The 18,994-nt window shown below is 40.4% G+C and overlaps 1 protein-coding gene across 1 annotated transcript; it reads left to right on the forward strand.

Annotated features, from left to right (window-relative positions):
* Nucleotides 1–977: 977 nt before the first annotated feature.
* Nucleotides 978–17,570, forward strand: LOC140242264 (uncharacterized). Its single transcript, XM_072322012.1, has 18 exons — nucleotides 978–1,100; nucleotides 2,019–2,162; nucleotides 3,116–3,229; nucleotides 3,630–3,965; nucleotides 5,171–5,282; nucleotides 5,984–6,126; nucleotides 6,846–6,986; nucleotides 7,412–7,596; nucleotides 9,510–9,639; nucleotides 10,236–10,399; nucleotides 11,585–11,799; nucleotides 12,406–12,556; nucleotides 13,026–13,145; nucleotides 14,319–14,425; nucleotides 14,747–15,019; nucleotides 15,529–15,693; nucleotides 16,604–16,701; nucleotides 17,331–17,570. Exons 1-18 carry the CDS (start codon nucleotides 990–992, stop codon nucleotides 17,562–17,564), a joined length of 2,943 nt encoding a protein of 980 aa, XP_072178113.1. The 5' UTR covers nucleotides 978–989; the 3' UTR covers nucleotides 17,565–17,570.
* Nucleotides 17,571–18,994: the final 1,424 nt, after the last annotated feature.

Here is an 18,994-nt window from a genome sequence, read left to right on the forward strand (position 1 = left end):
AACAAGTAAACTTGGGTCTAATCATGCTAATGCCGATCAGCAATGGCAATGCACAGATGCAGCTGCGAGCAACGATATCTAAAAAATGTCAGATGTAGGCCCTAAACTTTTACTGAATATTGTAGTGTGACTTATTATAACAAAACCTCGTCCCACCTACAAATTGTAGGTGGGACGAGCTCGGTACGAGGTTGACACACTACGCTTCTAGATCTAAATTAAATTAGGCCTAAATTTACAGCCAATTCAACGTTCAGACTATGCTATGCCTATATACTATATAGATAGTATGCAGATCGACGCGTCGTAGGTGCCTTCATACTACTTAGGCCTACTGTAAACTTTATAAGCTGTTATTCTCGCGAATTAGAAGGTCACAGACATTTTCGCCAGATGTTGTTTTCGCGAACTGACACCAACAATATCTTGCATGCATTGTTGCTCTAGTGACTAGATCTAGTCTAGTGTATGGCGACATTTTCGCGTGTTGTTAACTTCGCGATCCAACTGTGTCTGTGATTTGCAAAATTTGCGAAAATTAAACCCTCGCGAAAATAACCACTTACTTACTAACATTATAGTAACAACTATTGTCAGTGATGAGTGCAGGGCTAGGCAAGGGTGCTGTGTGTGCCTGCACCTCAAGCTGCATGCTGCCTGGTGGGCAATAAGGAAAATGGAGGGGTTTCAGACGGGGGCGATCTTGAGCCTGAGCCTAGGGCAAGATGCCAAGAGAGACTAATGGTTTTACTTGTGGATAGGCTCTAATGTTACACCAAGTTCTTGCTCTCTCTAAAAAACAAACAAACAAACAAATAAACAAAAAACAAACCAAAAAAAACACAAAAAACTTATTTGGTCAGTTGTTCAGAATCAAGTGTTAGAACTATTGAGTGTTGTTTGTATTCATTGCCATTGTTCTATTGGTAACCTATTAAAATGTGGCATTTCCCCTGTTTCTGCAGAGTTTTCTCATCTGGAATAAAACCATGTCTTCTGTTCGTCAAACAACTGACCCTCCATCAGAATTAGATGGTCTTCAACACGTAAAGATATCATCCTTGCAGCCAGTCAGCTCCTTGCTCAACAAATATGTGAAGGTAAGTACACTAGCTGCTTACTACCACTGGAACTTGTGAGTACCACACTGGCCACTACACTAGTAGGCCCTACCACTTACCATATATGACTGCAGTTGAGGGCAAGGCTGTTTCAGAAAAACAATGTGCATTTTGATGAGAATGATAAGAAGTACAATCTAGAAAAATGTATGGGAATGAAATGTAAAATGTTACATTTCCTGAGACAGTAGAATCTATAGCCAGGGTGTGGTGCTAGTAGTGGGTGGGTGGCAAACCCTCGTAGAGTGTACCTACACTACAGCTGTACAGCATGAGATTGTGTAAACACATCTGGTACAACTTATGAGTAAAGATGTCATCACCTCACAATTATAGTGCTTCCATGGATCAAACGCAAAGAAAACAAAAATGATTCAAATCATGTTTTTGGTCAATAATATTAATAATGCAAACAACAGCAACTGACATAAATATTGGTACATCATTACACTACCTCTTTCTTGGTTACTAGCATACAGTAAAGGGTCTTTTGGTGAATGTTACTGAGCTGTGCAGATCATTTAAAAAGAGTTCTAAATGCATAATGTGGTTGCAAGCAATATTTGTACTTTTTGTGTGTGTTTAACCCGTTGAGGACGAGTCCCGAGTATACTCGGGCAGGTGTCTATGGGAAATGCGTGTTGTAGCAAAATCAAACCGTCCTCAACGGGTTAACAGAGGAAACTTTGTACTCCCATGACTTCTCTAAATTTTGTCTGATTTTATGGATACTTATAACATTCTGTTAATGTTTACTTTAGTATTGTAGAGGGGGCATTGTACTTTTTAATATCCATGCAAATAATCACTTCATGATTATGATATAATCATCAATTTGCTGTATGCAGGCAGGCATTTTCTTTTCTTTTCAACAAACAATTCCCTTTGGGCACTCAGGGTCACATCAGCGTGAGATGGCCACTTGTGACCAGCGGCAAGAGACCAGTCCTGAAGTTAGTTATACAGGAAGCTCAAGGGGCTTGCATCAACATCTACACGTTTTGTGAATATGCAGAAAGCTTGGACAAGTATAAGATTGGGGTGAGTGAAGTCCTTTGCAGAGGTGGTAAGTCTCAGCACCTTGATATAATGTGCAGGTTGGTTTGACAAATTACAATATTGGACACATGGATTAGATGAAGAAACAAATTTGAATACAAAATTAAAAAATGCACAGACTTGCTGCAGGCTATCCTAAAACCACCAACAGGAATATGGCTGTGTAGGACCTACAGGTCTAAGTGCATATTGATGATTACCTTTATGAAAACTCTTTCAATCAGCATGGAATTGTCCATTTTTTATCTCATCTATAGTTGCAGAATATATTTGTTTTAAAGTTCCTGCCTCCTGGTGTAATTTCATATTCTCAATGAGAAAAATATTTGTTGGTCTGTATTTTTTTTTTCCAGTTAAAAAGCCATACTTTAAAAATCTTTGCAAGTAATTGTCCCATGCTGTGTAGCGCCATATGTAGGTAGAAAATATGTCCATACTTCTCATGTCAAAACACTATGGCCCTAATTCACAAAGGTGGTTTAAACCTAAACCATGGAATAAATTTAGACCATGGTCTAAAATAAGCCTGAAATAGGCATACCTTTGACATGTGCGTATCAATGCGCTTTAGTTAGTGAACATCTCTACACAATCTGTCAATCGTATTTACACAGAAGAAATTTGCATAAACCATGGTTTGAATTTGTACCACCTTTGTGAATTCGGGCCTATGTGTCTAGTTTACAGGAAGTTGGCAAAAATTGCCGAAATCTGCCCCAGCAGGGGAAGTGAAACCTGATCAAATTTGATGATGCCTAAACAGAGGAGCTGTTCCCCGCTTCTGGTTCACAGTGTTTTTCTGAACATGACATTGACAGCATAAGAGTGAAACTGACGACACACACAGGAGGGAGGTTCATTCCACAAGGTGGGACGGTGTGTCAGTGCATTATCAGTCCCCCACTTCAAGATTCTTGATTCCTCCTTCCTTGCAGGACATTGTTTACATCAGCAATGCCGTGCTGGAGCGTTCACACACTTTTCAGAAAGACCAGCACCACCTGTGCCATCTGATTGTCGACAAAAAGCGGAGCCATCCACTACTATGGGTAAGACTGGTTTCTGCTTGTTTAGACCTAATGAGACATTACTGTGTGTCTAACATACCTACTAATTGCTTCTTCTTCTTTTTTTGAGGGGGAATGGGTTATGTTTGCTTTTACTGATTTCATCAGTTAATATCTTTATTATTTACTGTCATGTTCCAAAAGAATGCACCAAATAAATGAGGGACAGAAATGTTTGTTTAAGTGATACTTAAGTACACACTTATCATATCTATACAACATGAACTACATTTGAACATCTGACTAGTGTGCTCCAAATTCATCTTATATTTGATTGAATAATCCCCCCCCCCCTATTCATCATTGACTATTACATATGCTATAACTATTTTATTTTCTAAACAAATGGCCAACTTTGATTTCACCTTACTTGCTTGGACAGGTTCAACCACAAAATGATTGCGGAGATGCGAGCGTAACATTACTCCAGTCAAAAGCAGTAGCTGTGAGCGCTGCCTGCACAGCATCTGCAACAACGTCTGCAGCGACGGCTCCGACTACAGCAAGAAGTATTGAGGAAGCGGGAACCAGTGTGTCCCGGGCAATGGCAGCCGATCCAGCAGAAGGGGTCAACAATGGAACTGACCACCAAGAAGGGAGGACGGGAACCTGTGGCGGACCCAGCAACAGCCTGCCTGAGGATCAGGCCTCGCCAGCCCGACATAACCACGCTCGTTTCGTCCAAATCACAGATACTGGCAATGCGTCACCCAAGAAGGTAGGAATTTGTATTCCCAGATGATATAGTATCTGGTACGGTATCTTCATGATAGTCATGTATAAAAACTACATGTAGTGTACAATAACCCCAAGGTGATCAAGTAATCAAACACCACTTTCCACATATGATTGGGTTCTAGGAAAGCTTTGCCAGTACTCTTCTCCAAAAGTGGTCGGGACGACACTCATGTGCCTGCTGCTTTAAATTTGCTAAAATTATCATTGCCATTATTGGTATCATGATAGTGATTGCAGTGTATTATCAGTTTGATGATGATGATGATGTTGATGATCATAATTAGTACTTTTACTGCCATTTTATTGTCATCATAACCACCATCATTCTATCTCATTCTATTCTATCCTCAGACTGTAAATCAAGGCTGTGTTTCAACAGGATTCTGCTGTACACGAGCAATATAATCTACTCATTGGTTTAAAACTTCTTTGTAGTTTGACAATGAGAGATGAATAAATCTTTGCTCTTTCTGATTTCTAGCAAAGTTCATGAACACAATATAGTTGCTCTTTTGCAAGCCAACATGTAATATTGTTCACCTTGTCATTAGGCATAATTTGTTTGCATAGACTGGTACCTGTGTATTGTGACAGCAGACATGGATGTAATGTGCTATTGCATTGTTTTTTATGGAATAAGTTGAAGGGCAAGAGTGGGTAAGAGGAACAGCCTAGTCTTGTACTGTATCAACCTGTTTCTGTGTGGCCTGGTAAACACTAGGAGCATGATGTGTCTGTTAGTAACTTATTGTACATAGGTTAAACTAGGGTTATGGGTGCACAACCTGTTTCTGTGTGGCCTGGTAAAAACTAGGAGCATGATGTGTCTGTTAGTAACTTATTGTACATAGGTTAAACTAGGGTTATGGGTGATAAGAAGAACAAAGACAAGCTCATTTTGATTTGCTTCTATTTTGTCCAGTCCCAAATGTGCTTTCATTTCTTGAAAATATATTCTGCACGGTTTATTTTACATACATCGCACATCACAACAAAATGATTTGCGATACATACAGTTGCAATTTTGTATTTTATCATGAAATGTTGCATGCTTCAAACTCATAATAGTGGTTAGCAGGGACAATTTTTGGCAGAAAAATGTTGATTTGCAGGTACGATATGACTGCAACAAAATGTGGTCATCCAAATTTGATCATCCGTGTGGATAACTCTTGTTGATTTCAGGAGCTCAGAACGTACACCTACACGCCACTAGCCGAAGTAAAAGAAGCAAACTCCATAGATGTCTATGGGGTGGTCAAGTTTTTCAAGCCACCGTACAAGACAAAAGGACCTGGTATGTTTTTTGTTTTGTTTTTTTGTTTTGTTTTGTTTTTTGGGGGGGTTTTTTGGTCTAGTCATATAGGGTTGCTTGTGTGCTATGCCTTACCTACGGCAATAATGATCTCCTAGTTGGATGACATTGCATTTGCTGAATTTCTTGTTAATGAATATTTTGTCTTGCATATTGTGTCCATGCTTCTCAACCTTTATTTGAGGCCCACTTAGATTCCTACAGAGATTTTTTGAGGCCCAGTTGTACACGTATAGATCAAATGCAAATCTTTCTTATTTTTATTATGGGAAGACAGTGGGGTTCAACTGCGAGAGCTTTGCAGCCCACTGGTTGAGCAACATTGTATTAGACATTGCCTTGGCTTTCAGCATAATATTCCTCAAAATATGGAAAATGGATGATGTAATTGGCCATGTAGATAAGATTTATGTATTGCAATAGCTTCATGAAGTTTTGCCTGCAGCATAGACATTAGCAGCAGGTTGATTGCATATATCTTATTTACAATAAATATTGGCATGTATGTGCTTTAGTATATTTCTTTATTTACAAGTGCACAAGGAAGGACTGCATTTGTTCTTGAAAGTGTGAAGCAATCAGCAATAGCATTTTTGTTGTTTATTTCTATTCCTGTTTCTTTCATTGACTCATGCACCCATTTATCAACTCAATTAACATGCACACACATTCGTCTTTATTAGATTACTGTATGCTTCTCACCATTGTGGACCCGTCAGTGGACTCGGAAGAACATGGCCTGAAATGCGTTCTCTTCAAACAAGAGGTCCGTGAACTTCCGAACGTTCACCGAATCGGAGACATTGTCAGGCTTCATAGGCTAAAGGTAAACAAGAGCTTCAAAACCTGTTGTGGCTTGCATTATGTCCAAGCTGTCTTATGTTTTTTAGGGGACTGTACAGTACTGGTTGAGGTGAGGATTCAGGTTTATAACATTTTTGGCGAGATAATGAGAAACCTCATGAAATATGAAAGAGTATGTAGTTTCAAGCAGGATTCAACATCTATTTGATGAAAATTGGTCTTGAAATAGTGGAGATATCCAAAAAAGCGATCCTGATAACATTGACAGGCCACGACTTTTATTAGGATCTCTTGTTTTTCCTTTTTATTAGATATCTCAGTCATTTCAAAACCAATTTTCATCAAATAAACTTCTGATTCCCCTTAGAATTGTATGTTCTTTAATATTTCATAAAGTGTGGTTTCTGAATAGCTTGCAAATGTTACAAGCTGAATCCTCACCTCAACCAGTACTGTACAGTCCCTTTAGTAGCATTTGTTCGCTTTTATTCCTGTTTTGTGCCAAGTGATGTGTATGAATGATTGGCATGATGCAGGAGTGATCAACCATCTACCCATCTTAGCAGACTTGCTTCAGCCCGATATGATGAATTTCTGGGCCAAGAGAGTCTGGCAGTATGTAAGTTTGAAGACAGTGCTTCAATATAATTTCTATTTTATTTGCCCACTGAGGTCAGTTTGTGTTTCTTAAATTCCAAGTTTCTTTGATGGTGTTTAAAGAAGTTTGTCCCTCATTTGCAGGTGAAAAAATTTGGAGCCAACTACCAGGGCATCAAAGGTAATGGCTTTTCTTGCCTGGTTTTTGACGGCAAGCCAGGGACTCCGATCGAACCTAGGTCATCTAGTCCTGGCTTCACTTTCAGCGATGAGGACAAGAAGAAGGTAGAGATATTGAGAACTTTTCTTCTCACTTCAAATTCTATGATCTGTTTTTGAAAATCAGATTGTTGATTTGAAGGTGCGATGACCTTGTGATTCAATCTATATTCAGTATCTCTGATATAATAAATCCTGTCACAAATTTCAAGTTCTGTGCTGCTACCTTCACACAGTGATGTTAAAAGATGAGTGTAATGAGAAAAAGTGATAAGGGAAATAGTGAACAGACCCAGATGTCAGAGAATGGGGAATTATGATACTATTAATGGGCATCATTACAAAGTATGACCTTTTTTACGGATGTCACCCTCTGCTGAACTAGCACAAAAATGATAACACGCAAGGAGAGACTTAATACAACATGATTGGGTTGTTTGCTGACTCTGTCATTTTAATGTGTATTCTTAATGGGTATCTGCACCCAACAGGTTGAGGAACTGCGAAAGTGGGCTGTCCAGCAGACGGCCATCCCCTTTTCCAGCAAGACCTGGACCCTGTCCCAGATTGTCGCTAAGGAATACTTCGACCTCATATGCCAGGTCGTTGCCGTGGCAATCATCCCGTCCGAGAGCTGTGTCCTGCTGAAAGTCTGGGATGGAACCAAGTGCAAGTGGTAAATATTACCGGTTGTTCCTTATACCATTGTTCAGGCTGTTGTCTTCTCTCTGCCTTCCCAAAGTGTATTTGCCTGTGCAGTTTACAACGATGCTGTACAGGCCTGTCTTTTAAATTGACCTCAAATTACATGTCATACATTTGTGAAACATTTGAATATTGTGAGTAGTGTGGATGAGCTTCTTTTTTTTAAAGTCTTCCTTTTTTTGTGGAGAAAGTGAAACTTTCATGTCAAACTTTAAAAACATAATGTCATGCAGCATCACAACTAGCACTAAGAGTTTATCCTAAAGGGCAAATACAATGAAGAAGAGATGATGCATGGGTTTTCAAAATGTACAACTTCTTTAGGAATCGATAGTGTGTGGGCAAGACTAGCAGTAGTACAGACTGTTCTTAGAGTTTGACTCCAATTCTAACTTTCTGTTGAGGTTGTCTTCAAAGAGTCATGCCCGCAGACCTATTTAGGAAAATAAGTGTAATCATTACCGTAACACAATTTTGCAGTCTGTTTTGGGGTTATGATTTGAATACTGACCACTTGAAACAAAAATAGCCAGGCTTCGAAATGCAGAATGTTTTCCAAAAGTGCACATTGATCGAGCCTTGCAGTCTCAGAAACATGTTGTACACATGGAGTTTACATCTTGGCGCACAAAGAGTTTGTGTAATTGTCTAGCCTTTGTGAACTGTACATGTAGTAAATTAATAATTATACCCCGCCAAACGAAGTTTGAAGGGGGTATATAGGAATCAGTGGACAGTCGGGCGGTCGGGCGGTCGGTCCGTTGCAAATCTTGCGTCGCGAACTACTTCCTCAGTTTTCAACCGATTCCCATAAAACTTGGCACAGATGTGTGCCTTGGGTTGTAGATGTGCAAGACGTATTTTTTGACAGTACCCAAAAGTACGTTGCCATGGTAACGGCATATTATGGGCAGAAATGGGTACAAATCTTGCGTCGCGAACTCCTCCCACAGTTTTTGATCAATTTTTATGAAATTAGGTACAGATGTTCATCTGAATATGTTAATGTGTCAGTTTTTTGACCAAAGCTTATGAAATGTGGCACACACCTTGATCTTGGTGGGAAGATGTGGAAGACATATTTTTCGGACGTGTCGGAAGCTGCGTTGCCATGGTAACGGCATATAAATGGCAGAAGATCAAGGAAAGATCTTGCGGATTGAACTACTTCCTCTGTATTCGACTGAAGCTCATGAAATGTGGCACACACATTGGTCTTGGTGGGAAGATGCGCAAGACATATTTTTTGGGACGTGTCGGAAGCTGGTTGCCATGGTAACGGCATATTAATGGCAGAAGATCAAGGAAAGATCTTGTGGATTGAACTACTTCCTCAGTTTTTGACAAAAGCTTATGAAATGTGGCACACACAATAGTCTTGATGGGAAGATGTGCAAGACATATTTTTCGGACGTGTCGGAAGCTGCATTGCCATGGTAACGGCATTTAAATGACAGAAGATCAAGGAAAAATCAATCCTTGGGTAAGACTGTTGTCACGGGGCGGGGGTATTAATCACCTTCAGTGATATTTCTAGTTATTCAAGCCCTCATCACATAGAGTGGGGATACAGGCTGCTTGCTATTGGAACCTCAAGAAGTCCAACATCTTGCATGCACCTAGTGTGTGTATAGTTCCTATTTCTCACCAGTGACTGTATCCAATATCATACTTTCATTATATATTTCTAACTACCAGTATATCAAAGTTAATCGTAAGGCATGTCATGTGAAAGGGAGATACTGCAAGCCTGTCATGTGATGCCCATATCATCAGCCGTTCACTCCAACATTGGAATTGGCAAATTTTGTGAATGTGACGTCAATGTCGTCTTGTGACACTGGTCGTGAGAGAGGTTAAAATGCAGTGTTGTGTTCACACCAGGCCAGTGCGATGTCTGGATGTCTCCCAGGTGCAAGTCAAGTGGGATACCGAGCTGGCGTGCAGGGCCGAAGGGTTGATGGTAGACGTCGCCCTTTACGACAACCACATGGTAGCGGGACAGCAGCTGAAGGTATGAAATGGTTAAACTGTGACGTCCACCCATATGCAGGGCTGTGGCTTGCTTTTCCTCAATTTCATACTGCATGTCTACTAATGCAGAGAGATACAGACTGAGATCACGCAAGATAAAATCGTATACACTCTGCAACAAATTGTTTGATGAGAACTTGCTAAGCTTTTTTTTTGTGTGTGTGTGCAAAAATTGAGCAAATTTTTCTCACAAGGTGCCATAGACAATCTCTGAAATCTTTGCAGAGTCTTCTCTTCATGATATTCTTGAGCATGATACATAAAGGAAAGAGCTTCGATAATAAATGATTTGGTCAATCTAAGCATTGCTAATTCATTTCAGGTATTGATTTGACATCATGTAATTCAGTGATATATAATGCAAATGAATTCAGCTTTTGATATTTCAATGCATTTTGCTGATGTTCATGTTCAACACACAATAATGCTCATGCTACATATCAAATTTTATTCAATGGCAATCCTTATCATGCAGGTATTTTGCCTCGTGCACTATATGATTTATGTCTGAGATCAGGTAAGAAATGAAATATTCACATATGATTGCATCCCTATTTCTATCTTCCTATCGGGTAGCCTGGTGATTTTGTAAGGTTGTACAACCTGCATGCAGCCCCTTACACTCCACCACCAGCTACTATCCCCACAATGATCGAGCTGGTGTTGCATCGTGGGACATCGTACGGGCGGGGTCTCGCCACCATTGCCGAGTGGGAAGAAGATGTGAGAAGCATTAAGAAGTGAGATTTACCAAGCAGGTTTCAGTTGTCAAAATTCTTTTCAGTATAGGGCACTCCCTTTATAACAAACACAGTTTATAACAAAATTCTTGTTACAATGAAGTAAAAATTCAGGTCCCCCCAAATTGTTATCTATATGTCTTCATATGCTGTATTGATCAACTGTTAAGAAATTTCGATGTAACAAAAGAAAACTACCAGTCCCAAGGACTTTGTTATAATGGGAGTTGCCCACATCGCCTTACATTTTGTTATTACCTGCATTCATAGACAGGAAGATCCTATACTACCAAGTTTTAACTGGCCCCATGTAGGCAGATTTCATGTTTTCATTGCAACTGGTTGACAAATTGCCCAACATCGACGTATTTGAATGATTTCATGTTTGCTGTTTCTTTTTGATTAATTTGTTGACTCTGTAGATGTATGGTTGCAATTTGTGATGTCATACTAGTCAGCATTTCTTTTTATTTAAGTGGACCTCTGACTTCATGGTGAACCAAAAATCTTTGCACTATGTTCAGATTATCAATATTATGGAAGAGCAGAGTCCTCCCAATACCATGGTCCCTTAACTCACATACAACTCGGTCGACAGCATGCCAAGTTCGCATATTCTGCTCAAACGCACAAAACCGCCCAAACCGATCAATAAGCAGCCAAATGCCACAGTACATTGAAAGCTTTTCTCACAATTCTGTTTCTCTCACATGTACAGGTAGCTTGCATTTTATGTAGTGATTGACCATCAAGTGGTGATCCATACTGGATTTGCGAGAAAATTCTTAGGTTTCTGTCACTATTTTGTGTGCAAAAGTCATGCCTTTTCAATAATGTATCTACTGGTTATTTGAAAGAAAAACAATCATAGATTTGTCATACAATTTATATCAAAGCAATGCTTGGCATCTTCTCTACAACTTTGCTCCATACATGTCCAGGGTAACAGAAATCTATAAAAGTTACATAAATTTGATAAACAGAATGATTTCCCAAAGCATGACTTCGTTGGTGTCTCAGAATGATTTGGCACACAGGGGGGTTTCCACCATGGCACATAGAGAGTTAATGGAGACCAAAAGGATGTCTCCTACAAAGTGTTTCAAAGTGGAATTCTCTTAGGATTCTGCATTACACATCTTCCTTTCAGTGTGTCTAATGATCCTCTCCCCCTTTTTTAAAAAGCAAAATGCTGGAAGTCACCAAGAATCACAGCTCCATTGCCCAGCCCAACTCCTCGCCCATCAATGGCCAGCCATCGCCGACTAGTGACATGGATCTGGACTGGCTGGACGTTGCAATGCTGGACAATGCAGAAGCTCAGCCCAGGAGTGTCAGCAATGCTCCGGAGTCACTGGACAGTGATCAGGAACCAAGGTGTATGCAGAAATCTGCCTCGGGTAATGTTTGTTTGTTGGTTGTTTTCATTTGTGCGCTCGATTTGGTCTGCCCCATCCCCACCCACCCCCATTTGTTTGTATATTTGTTCCATTTGTCTGGAAGAAATCAAAGAGTTCATTCTTTTGTCTAGTATCGTGTCTTCTTATAAGTGAAGGCTCAACAATGACTTGAACTTCAACTTGAACTTGAACGATATAACACCAAGATCAATGCCAATGTTTGTCCAAGCACCCAAAACTCTACTTCAGAGACTGGTGATTCTTTATGTTCTTACACACATGCTTGCTGTCTCGTGTCTCATGTATGCATTGTAATGTTTGTAGATTTTATGTTGTATTTGCATGTTATCGTAGCCTGCAATACGACCATTTATTCCAAGTTTTCAGGGCTTATAATTCTCTTTGCCAAGGAATCATAACTGATTTCAGTCATATTCAACAGCCAATTCTCAGCTGTCGCATCTTTCAGTCATGAGATTGAAGGTGTACCGATTACAGAGCTTGAAAACTTACTCAGGGAGGGCTGCACTGTTCTTTGATACTAATGTCTGTACCATGTTAATGTATATTTGTTTGTTCATCCTTGCACTGCTTTACCTTCCCCAGTCATCACCGCCAACTACGATACCAGGTTCTCAACCCTACAACAGGTGCTCGATAGCTCTATCGTGTTCCGCACCAAGGCCCGAGTAGTGGACTACCAGCCGAGGGCTGTGGAAGAGTTTGTCAGTCTCTTTTGTCCCAAATGCAGACTAAGGTAATCATTGCTAGACAATCTAATGCATGATCGCAACACCGTAAAAGCTGTTATTTTTGCGAGGGTTTAATTTACTTGAAATTCTCTAATCACTGTTGGGTTGCGAATTTAATGACACATGAAAATATTGCCACACGCTATTAAGGTATGGACTAGTATCTTTGTGCACATTTGATAGCCTCAGTGTCAACTGGCTTTAACAACATCTCACAAAAATATTTATCTCCTCATTTGCAAAAATATCTGTATGCCAAATTGACAGCTTATACTTTACTCGTTATCAATGCCAATCATCTGATCAGGCCAGGCCAGCACCATAATGAACATGTAGGACTGATGAGAGCACACAAATTATAATAGCAACAGATTCTGTTGAATGTATCTCCCAGGATCAAGTGAAATTATTGTACAGAGATATGTATTGAATACATTTTGAACCTTCCTTTTGCCCCCTTTTTTTTGCCCTTAGCTGCAGAATTCCAGAGCCAGTAAATGGAGTCACATTTGCAACCAAGCAGGGACAGAGCAAGCCTGGAGTCACAACCAGGCTGAGTCGAAAGAGGCGACTTCAGGATCAATCACAGACCTCGTTAGTATAGCAAGTGAAACCTCAAGATCAAATCTTTCATAGAAACTCGTATGGGTGCATCTTTGTATACAAGAAAGCAACTTTTTGCCTCCTTCCTACACCCTAAAAAAAAATGATAAAGTACAACTTTGATAATAGTGACTTACACAATGAAATAATTTCCATTGCATTTGGTGTAGATAGAGGAGTTGTTTACTTGTTTTAAGGTGTAGACGAAAATCCCTTCTTTGAGTTTGTAATTCCTTGCACTCAAGACCTGTTTCCTTTTGAACTCATTTGCATATTTTGCAAATTTACATTCCAGCAATTGGTATACAAATAGTGAATGGTCACGAGTGCAATGGTACGAGATTTCGCACGAGGTGAAAGATAGAGGCGCTCTATTCAACGAGGCGAAGCCGAGTTGAATAGTGCGCCTCATCTTTCACCGAGTGCGAAATCTCGTTCCATTGCACGAGTAAAGACCATACACTATTTGATTTATACAATGTCCAAGTAGATCTTTTTGGTCTAAGTAGGCCTAGAAGTCTATATATGTATGAAAAATATAGCCATAATTACATGTGGATCCACTGCGATTCTCTTTCTGGCTTGTGCAATCAGTGTAGATACTGGTCACAGCTATACTAGCGCTCATACACGTACACTAGCACTACGTAGACCTACGTACGCGCATGCATGTACCGCACACGTACCTGCGCTAGCTGCATGCGATCCTCAATATGCAACACACAGTACACGCAGTACCGTACAATTTCTCGAACCGTGGAATAGAACGAAAAAATCGAACCAAGTTGCACGCAAAAATAGAACCAAAATTGCACGGCGCGTTGAATGGAGTACTTATTTAATATCACGTCACCAACAATCCTCCAATCAAATTACAAGGATCTACTTGGACGTTGTATAATATCTCCTACCACTCTAATTTCTAGGCTCATAACATTTTTTTCTTCTTTAATTTCACAAAGTGCTTTCAGATTCATTTGTTGAATCTAATGTATGCTGTCACCTTCCCTACGTTGTCTTCGCATTTCTACAACATGGCAATGTGGTCCTAGCCCCGCGAGACATCCATCTAAAAAATTGCTGTGATCAAATTTTGATACTGCCCGGAATGATGCACTCTGCATTGCAGCATCTCTATTGTTTGCCCTTCTTTTCTCTCTGCAGTCCTTCAAAAAAGGATCTGGGTCATCCAAGGAATGAGACGCCAGAGAAGGCCAGCTCTCCCACTCGCAGAAGCCAGAGATTACGCCAGAGGAAAGGCGAAACCAGGGGTGAGATTTTACGCCCATGTGGCTTCCTTGCTTATCACATTAGTAATGGCAGAGATGAATCTTAGTGTGGGAGAAAGTGACAGCAATAAGACACATTGAGAAGTGACGTATATTACTGTTCAGAATCTGAAAATCTTCCAGAGAAACGGAGACAGCAGGGATAAGGGTTTGCTCATCTTACATCATCCATGTCAACGAGCTTGTCATGTTTATACAACAAATAGGGCATAATTTTGCCGAAAGTGAAAGGGACAAGTTGTGCCAAAGAATCGTACACCTTAGTGTTATGTGACCTCACCCTATGTTTCTGTGTTCTTCCAGATCCACCTGACAAATCCCAAGGCAGGCAGGAAACACCTCAAAAGGTGCAACGCAGGCAGGAGACACCTCAGAAGGGGCAGCACAGGCAGGAGACACCTCAAAAGGTGCAACGCAGGCAGGAGACACCTCATAAGGGGCAGCACAGTCAGAAGACGCCTCAGAAGGGACAGCGCAGGCAAGAGACACCTCAGAAGGTGCAAAGGGTGACAGCAGTGGTTCAGCCAACATCTGGAGATGGTCAAGAAAGAACTATTTCTCTGGCATACATTCAAGGTAACGTTACATTATCATTAATAGTTTGTTTGTTTGGTTGGTTTTTGTTTTTTTTTTGTTTTTTTTTTGGGGGGGGGGAAGGGGTCATATGTGGCCATTCCTGTTGGACTCATACTACTTGAAAATCTTTTGCAAAGCCCTTGACTTTTTAGGGGAACCGTTTTGATTGCCTTTATAATTGTTTGTTATTCTGTAGCAATTATTTCAACAACTTTCTAAATTATGTGAAATAAATCACTGCATGTATATTTATTACTTGTGTAATATTTGAAAGCCTATTAAGACTTTACCAAGAGATTTGTGTGTCACAGGAATGATTCTGACATAATTTTGTTGAATATTGACCTCTTTCGAATTACGTAATTATATATTCTATATGAAAATAATAAAAAATAGTATAGCATAAAACTAAAAAAGAGCAGACAGGCTGTTTAGGGAGTAATCTGACAGGTGGTTTCGGGTGGTTCAATTACTAATGGATAAATAGTCTCCTCTGTCTTTCCATGTAGATTTGACCGTCCAGGACAGCCTGTCTCTTATGCAGCAGGGTCTGCAGCTGCAGCGGGTACCCAAGGTTCTCATGAGGGATCTTTGGACCGGGGCCAGGGGGAACCACAGTGCGCCCACCATGCAGCTCTACACCTGCCCTGTGTGCTGCCCAGACCAAGCAGAAGGTGAAGACAGTGGATACAATATTACCAGACATGATCAGTGCTTGGTCCGATTCCAATTCGTGTCCAAGGTGACTTGGATAAATTGAGTAAAATCAAGCAAAGTGATGGGGATTCATCAATTCCGATCTAGAATTTGAAAATGAAGGAGTTTGTGAGTTTCACACATTTTCATAGAATTAGTGATATTAGTAGCAGCCACATGTGTTGATGAGAAAAGGTAATGATGCAGTAACCTCACAAGTCTTCCATCTGCCTACTCACAGATTTTCACTGTAATCGACCAAAAATGGTATGTCCTTGGGATCACATCTTTGATTTGTCGCAAAAAAAAAAAGCAAAAACAAACCCTAAACTGATAATGATGGTTGAAAGGGGGCAAGGGTTGTACTGCAGGTGCTAAATTGTTGACCAAAAGTATTGTTGTGACGGTTTGTGCATATTTCTAAAAAATTCTGAGGCAGAGTCGTGATCCGAAGTGCGTTCTAGGCATTTTTGGGTGATAGATAAACGCAACAGTGATTTGAAGTGCCATTCAAGAAGAATTTTGAAATGTGCTTCGGACTGCAATATCCTTTTTGCAGGTAGATAAAAGGGAAGCTCATTTGAAGTGTGCTTAAATCTCCAAGATGCCAAAGACACCTTCCATTGTACAGGCTGTTGGTTAAAAAAAAAAAAGTTGACTTCTACTTCCCAGGTTGAATGACGCAAAGCAGCTCTGCAGTGACGTGACACTCGAGTCGCGATTTTTATATGGTTTGATGAACGATACACTCCGAGAATCGCATTTTAAATCATGTTCGTAGATGCCATTTGAAAGCCATTTGGAAATGTGATTCTCTATCTCAAGGCAGATAAAAGCTACATGCAGCCTAACTCTCTTGTGACAACCACATTTCTCCTGTCCAAACAGATGCTGAGGTGGTCGTGCTGCAGTATCGTTATTGGCTGAAACTCTGTCTCCAGGATGCATCAAAGACCCTGGATGCCATCTTGGAAGGACAAGATGCAGTGAGTAGATAGGTTCCCTGCTGCTTGTTTATGTCTGTCTGTTTGTCTGTATGTCTTTTGAGCTGTCCGTCCATGTGAATGTGTGTACTGTATACTGCATGTGTATGTCTCCTTCTCTCTGTCTGTATGTCTGTATGTCAAGCTGTATGCATGTGTTTATGTACAAGTATGTATGTATGTTTGTATGTATGTGTATGCCCCTCTGTCTGACTGTCATTCCTGTGTACGTTTCCCGATTAACAGCCTTGGCTGAGGTGAGAAGTAGATGCATGATCTAAAAATACAAAAAATCAAACAAGAATAACAAAATCTGGAGAAAGAGTGTTGCATCTTGATGCCAACTTGAGGAGAGCTTCAGGAAGATTTGTGCTAATACTACAAGCCACGAGTAGCTGAAGTTTGGGAAGATATTTCCAGGGCTCTCTGAGTATTATTTTTAGGTCATCATCATCGTGTCCAAAAAAAAAAAAAAAAAAGTAAATAAATAAATAAATAAATAAATGTCTCTCTACCCTGCTCTTTGCCCTGCATTTTGTGACTACCTCTGACCCATCGCAATGATGCACTGGTATTGGTGGTGATGAAAGAGAAATGTATTGTAATCTCTCCTCGTACGTGCATCCCTTCAGGAACTCTTCTTTGGAGTCCCCGCGAGCAATCTCCTCGTTGATGAGGAGAGCAAGGTCCAGCTGGAGGACCAGATGATGAGGCTCTGCCCTCTCTGGGAGGAATACGAGGGCATGGCAGATGCTGAGCATCCCAAGATGGAGTGCTGCCTGGAACCCCGCATCAGCTCCAGGCGGGGGGAGCGGACGATCACCTACTACCTTAGGGACACTAGGCTTGCCCTGGATGTTGAGTGATGTCATCACAACGAAGCACCTTCCAGAATTCATTTTTGGCATCCCCTGGCATGAGCATCTATGCAAATTAAGGGGAGCCATTTTGTGTGTGTGTATATGTGAGAGTGGGTTTGTGGGTGTGTGTTTTGGCAATTTCATCATAAGAGCCTTTGGAAGTGCCCATGCCATCTGTTGACAAGAGGTGTGGTCCTGCCAATATACCACCACCCAAGTAGAATTCAGCACCTGATAGCAGCCAATACATATGCGGCATCTGCTTTTTTATGCCTCCGCCACGAAGTGTCTCCGGAGGCATTATGTTTTCTTTCTGTTTTTTAGGATATGAATCCTATGAGATGTCAAAACTGACAAAGACAAAAAACAGGTGGCTCATCTGGACAGATTCCAAGACACAACTCGTTACTGGCACAACTAAAGGTGTTCTCAGAAGACAGAGCTTGTGGATTGAGAGATGAAAGTATGAGATGGTCAGAAGGATTTCTCTTACTGACCTTATTGAACAATAAACAATCATTGGAGATTTAAAGGGTGGATCTTTTAAGATAAACAGTTGGGCGAAAAATGTGGTACATGGGTCCCTTAACATAATTCTGATGTTTGTATCAAGTAGAAATTGCCCAGTAACAAGAAACAGCTCAAAAAAGCTGTTTAATTTTGGGAACACCCACAAAAATTGGTAGCTGATTGGCTGGTGAAATATGACTTACCAACAAGAAGCCTCTGCAAAGCCACCAATTATTACTAATATTGTATGCTGGCAATGTAAATAAATGAAAATGAATATAATTTCAAATCACAATTTACACAATTTTGACAATCTGTATGTCCCCCAAAATGATTTGAATATATTGTTCAAACATTTTAGTAGAGACCAAGAGATGCCAGTGGCATTTTATGGGCAATTTACCCACGATAATTTCCCTTTTGCCTTTGCAAAAAAATAAATAAATAAGATATAGAAAAATTATTGTCCGTGAGAAAGAAAAAGACAAGTAGACATGTGGACAGTCGCTTTGCTTCCACCTCTTGTCACATCCTTCAAAGATCAAATTGGCAAAGCACTATGACAAACGGGTCAGGCTCACAGAGAACAGCCACCAATCTTTGGAAATGATTGAAATTCATGTTGCTGTCGTAGTATTTACTCTTTTCGAGGGGCGGGACCGACTACCCGATGTATGGGCGATTTAGGTGAAATTTCAACGAAGTTGAGTGAAGTCCACAGATCTTCTGGATAAGCAATTTCTATCAGTATTGACAAAATGTTTTCATGTCATCGTGGAATATAGGATTAAAAGACCCGCCCTTTTATTAAAAGTGCTCGCAAGGGATACGTACCATATGTTAATTTCTCCAGACTGTATTTGTGCTTGGCCTGACAATGTACTCCCGAAGATTACTGATTCACTAACCAATGGCTTCACTTATGG

This window comes from Diadema setosum, chromosome 2 (genome assembly GCF_964275005.1).
Source record: "Diadema setosum chromosome 2, eeDiaSeto1, whole genome shotgun sequence".
NCBI classification, from domain to species: domain Eukaryota; kingdom Metazoa; phylum Echinodermata; class Echinoidea; order Diadematoida; family Diadematidae; genus Diadema; species Diadema setosum.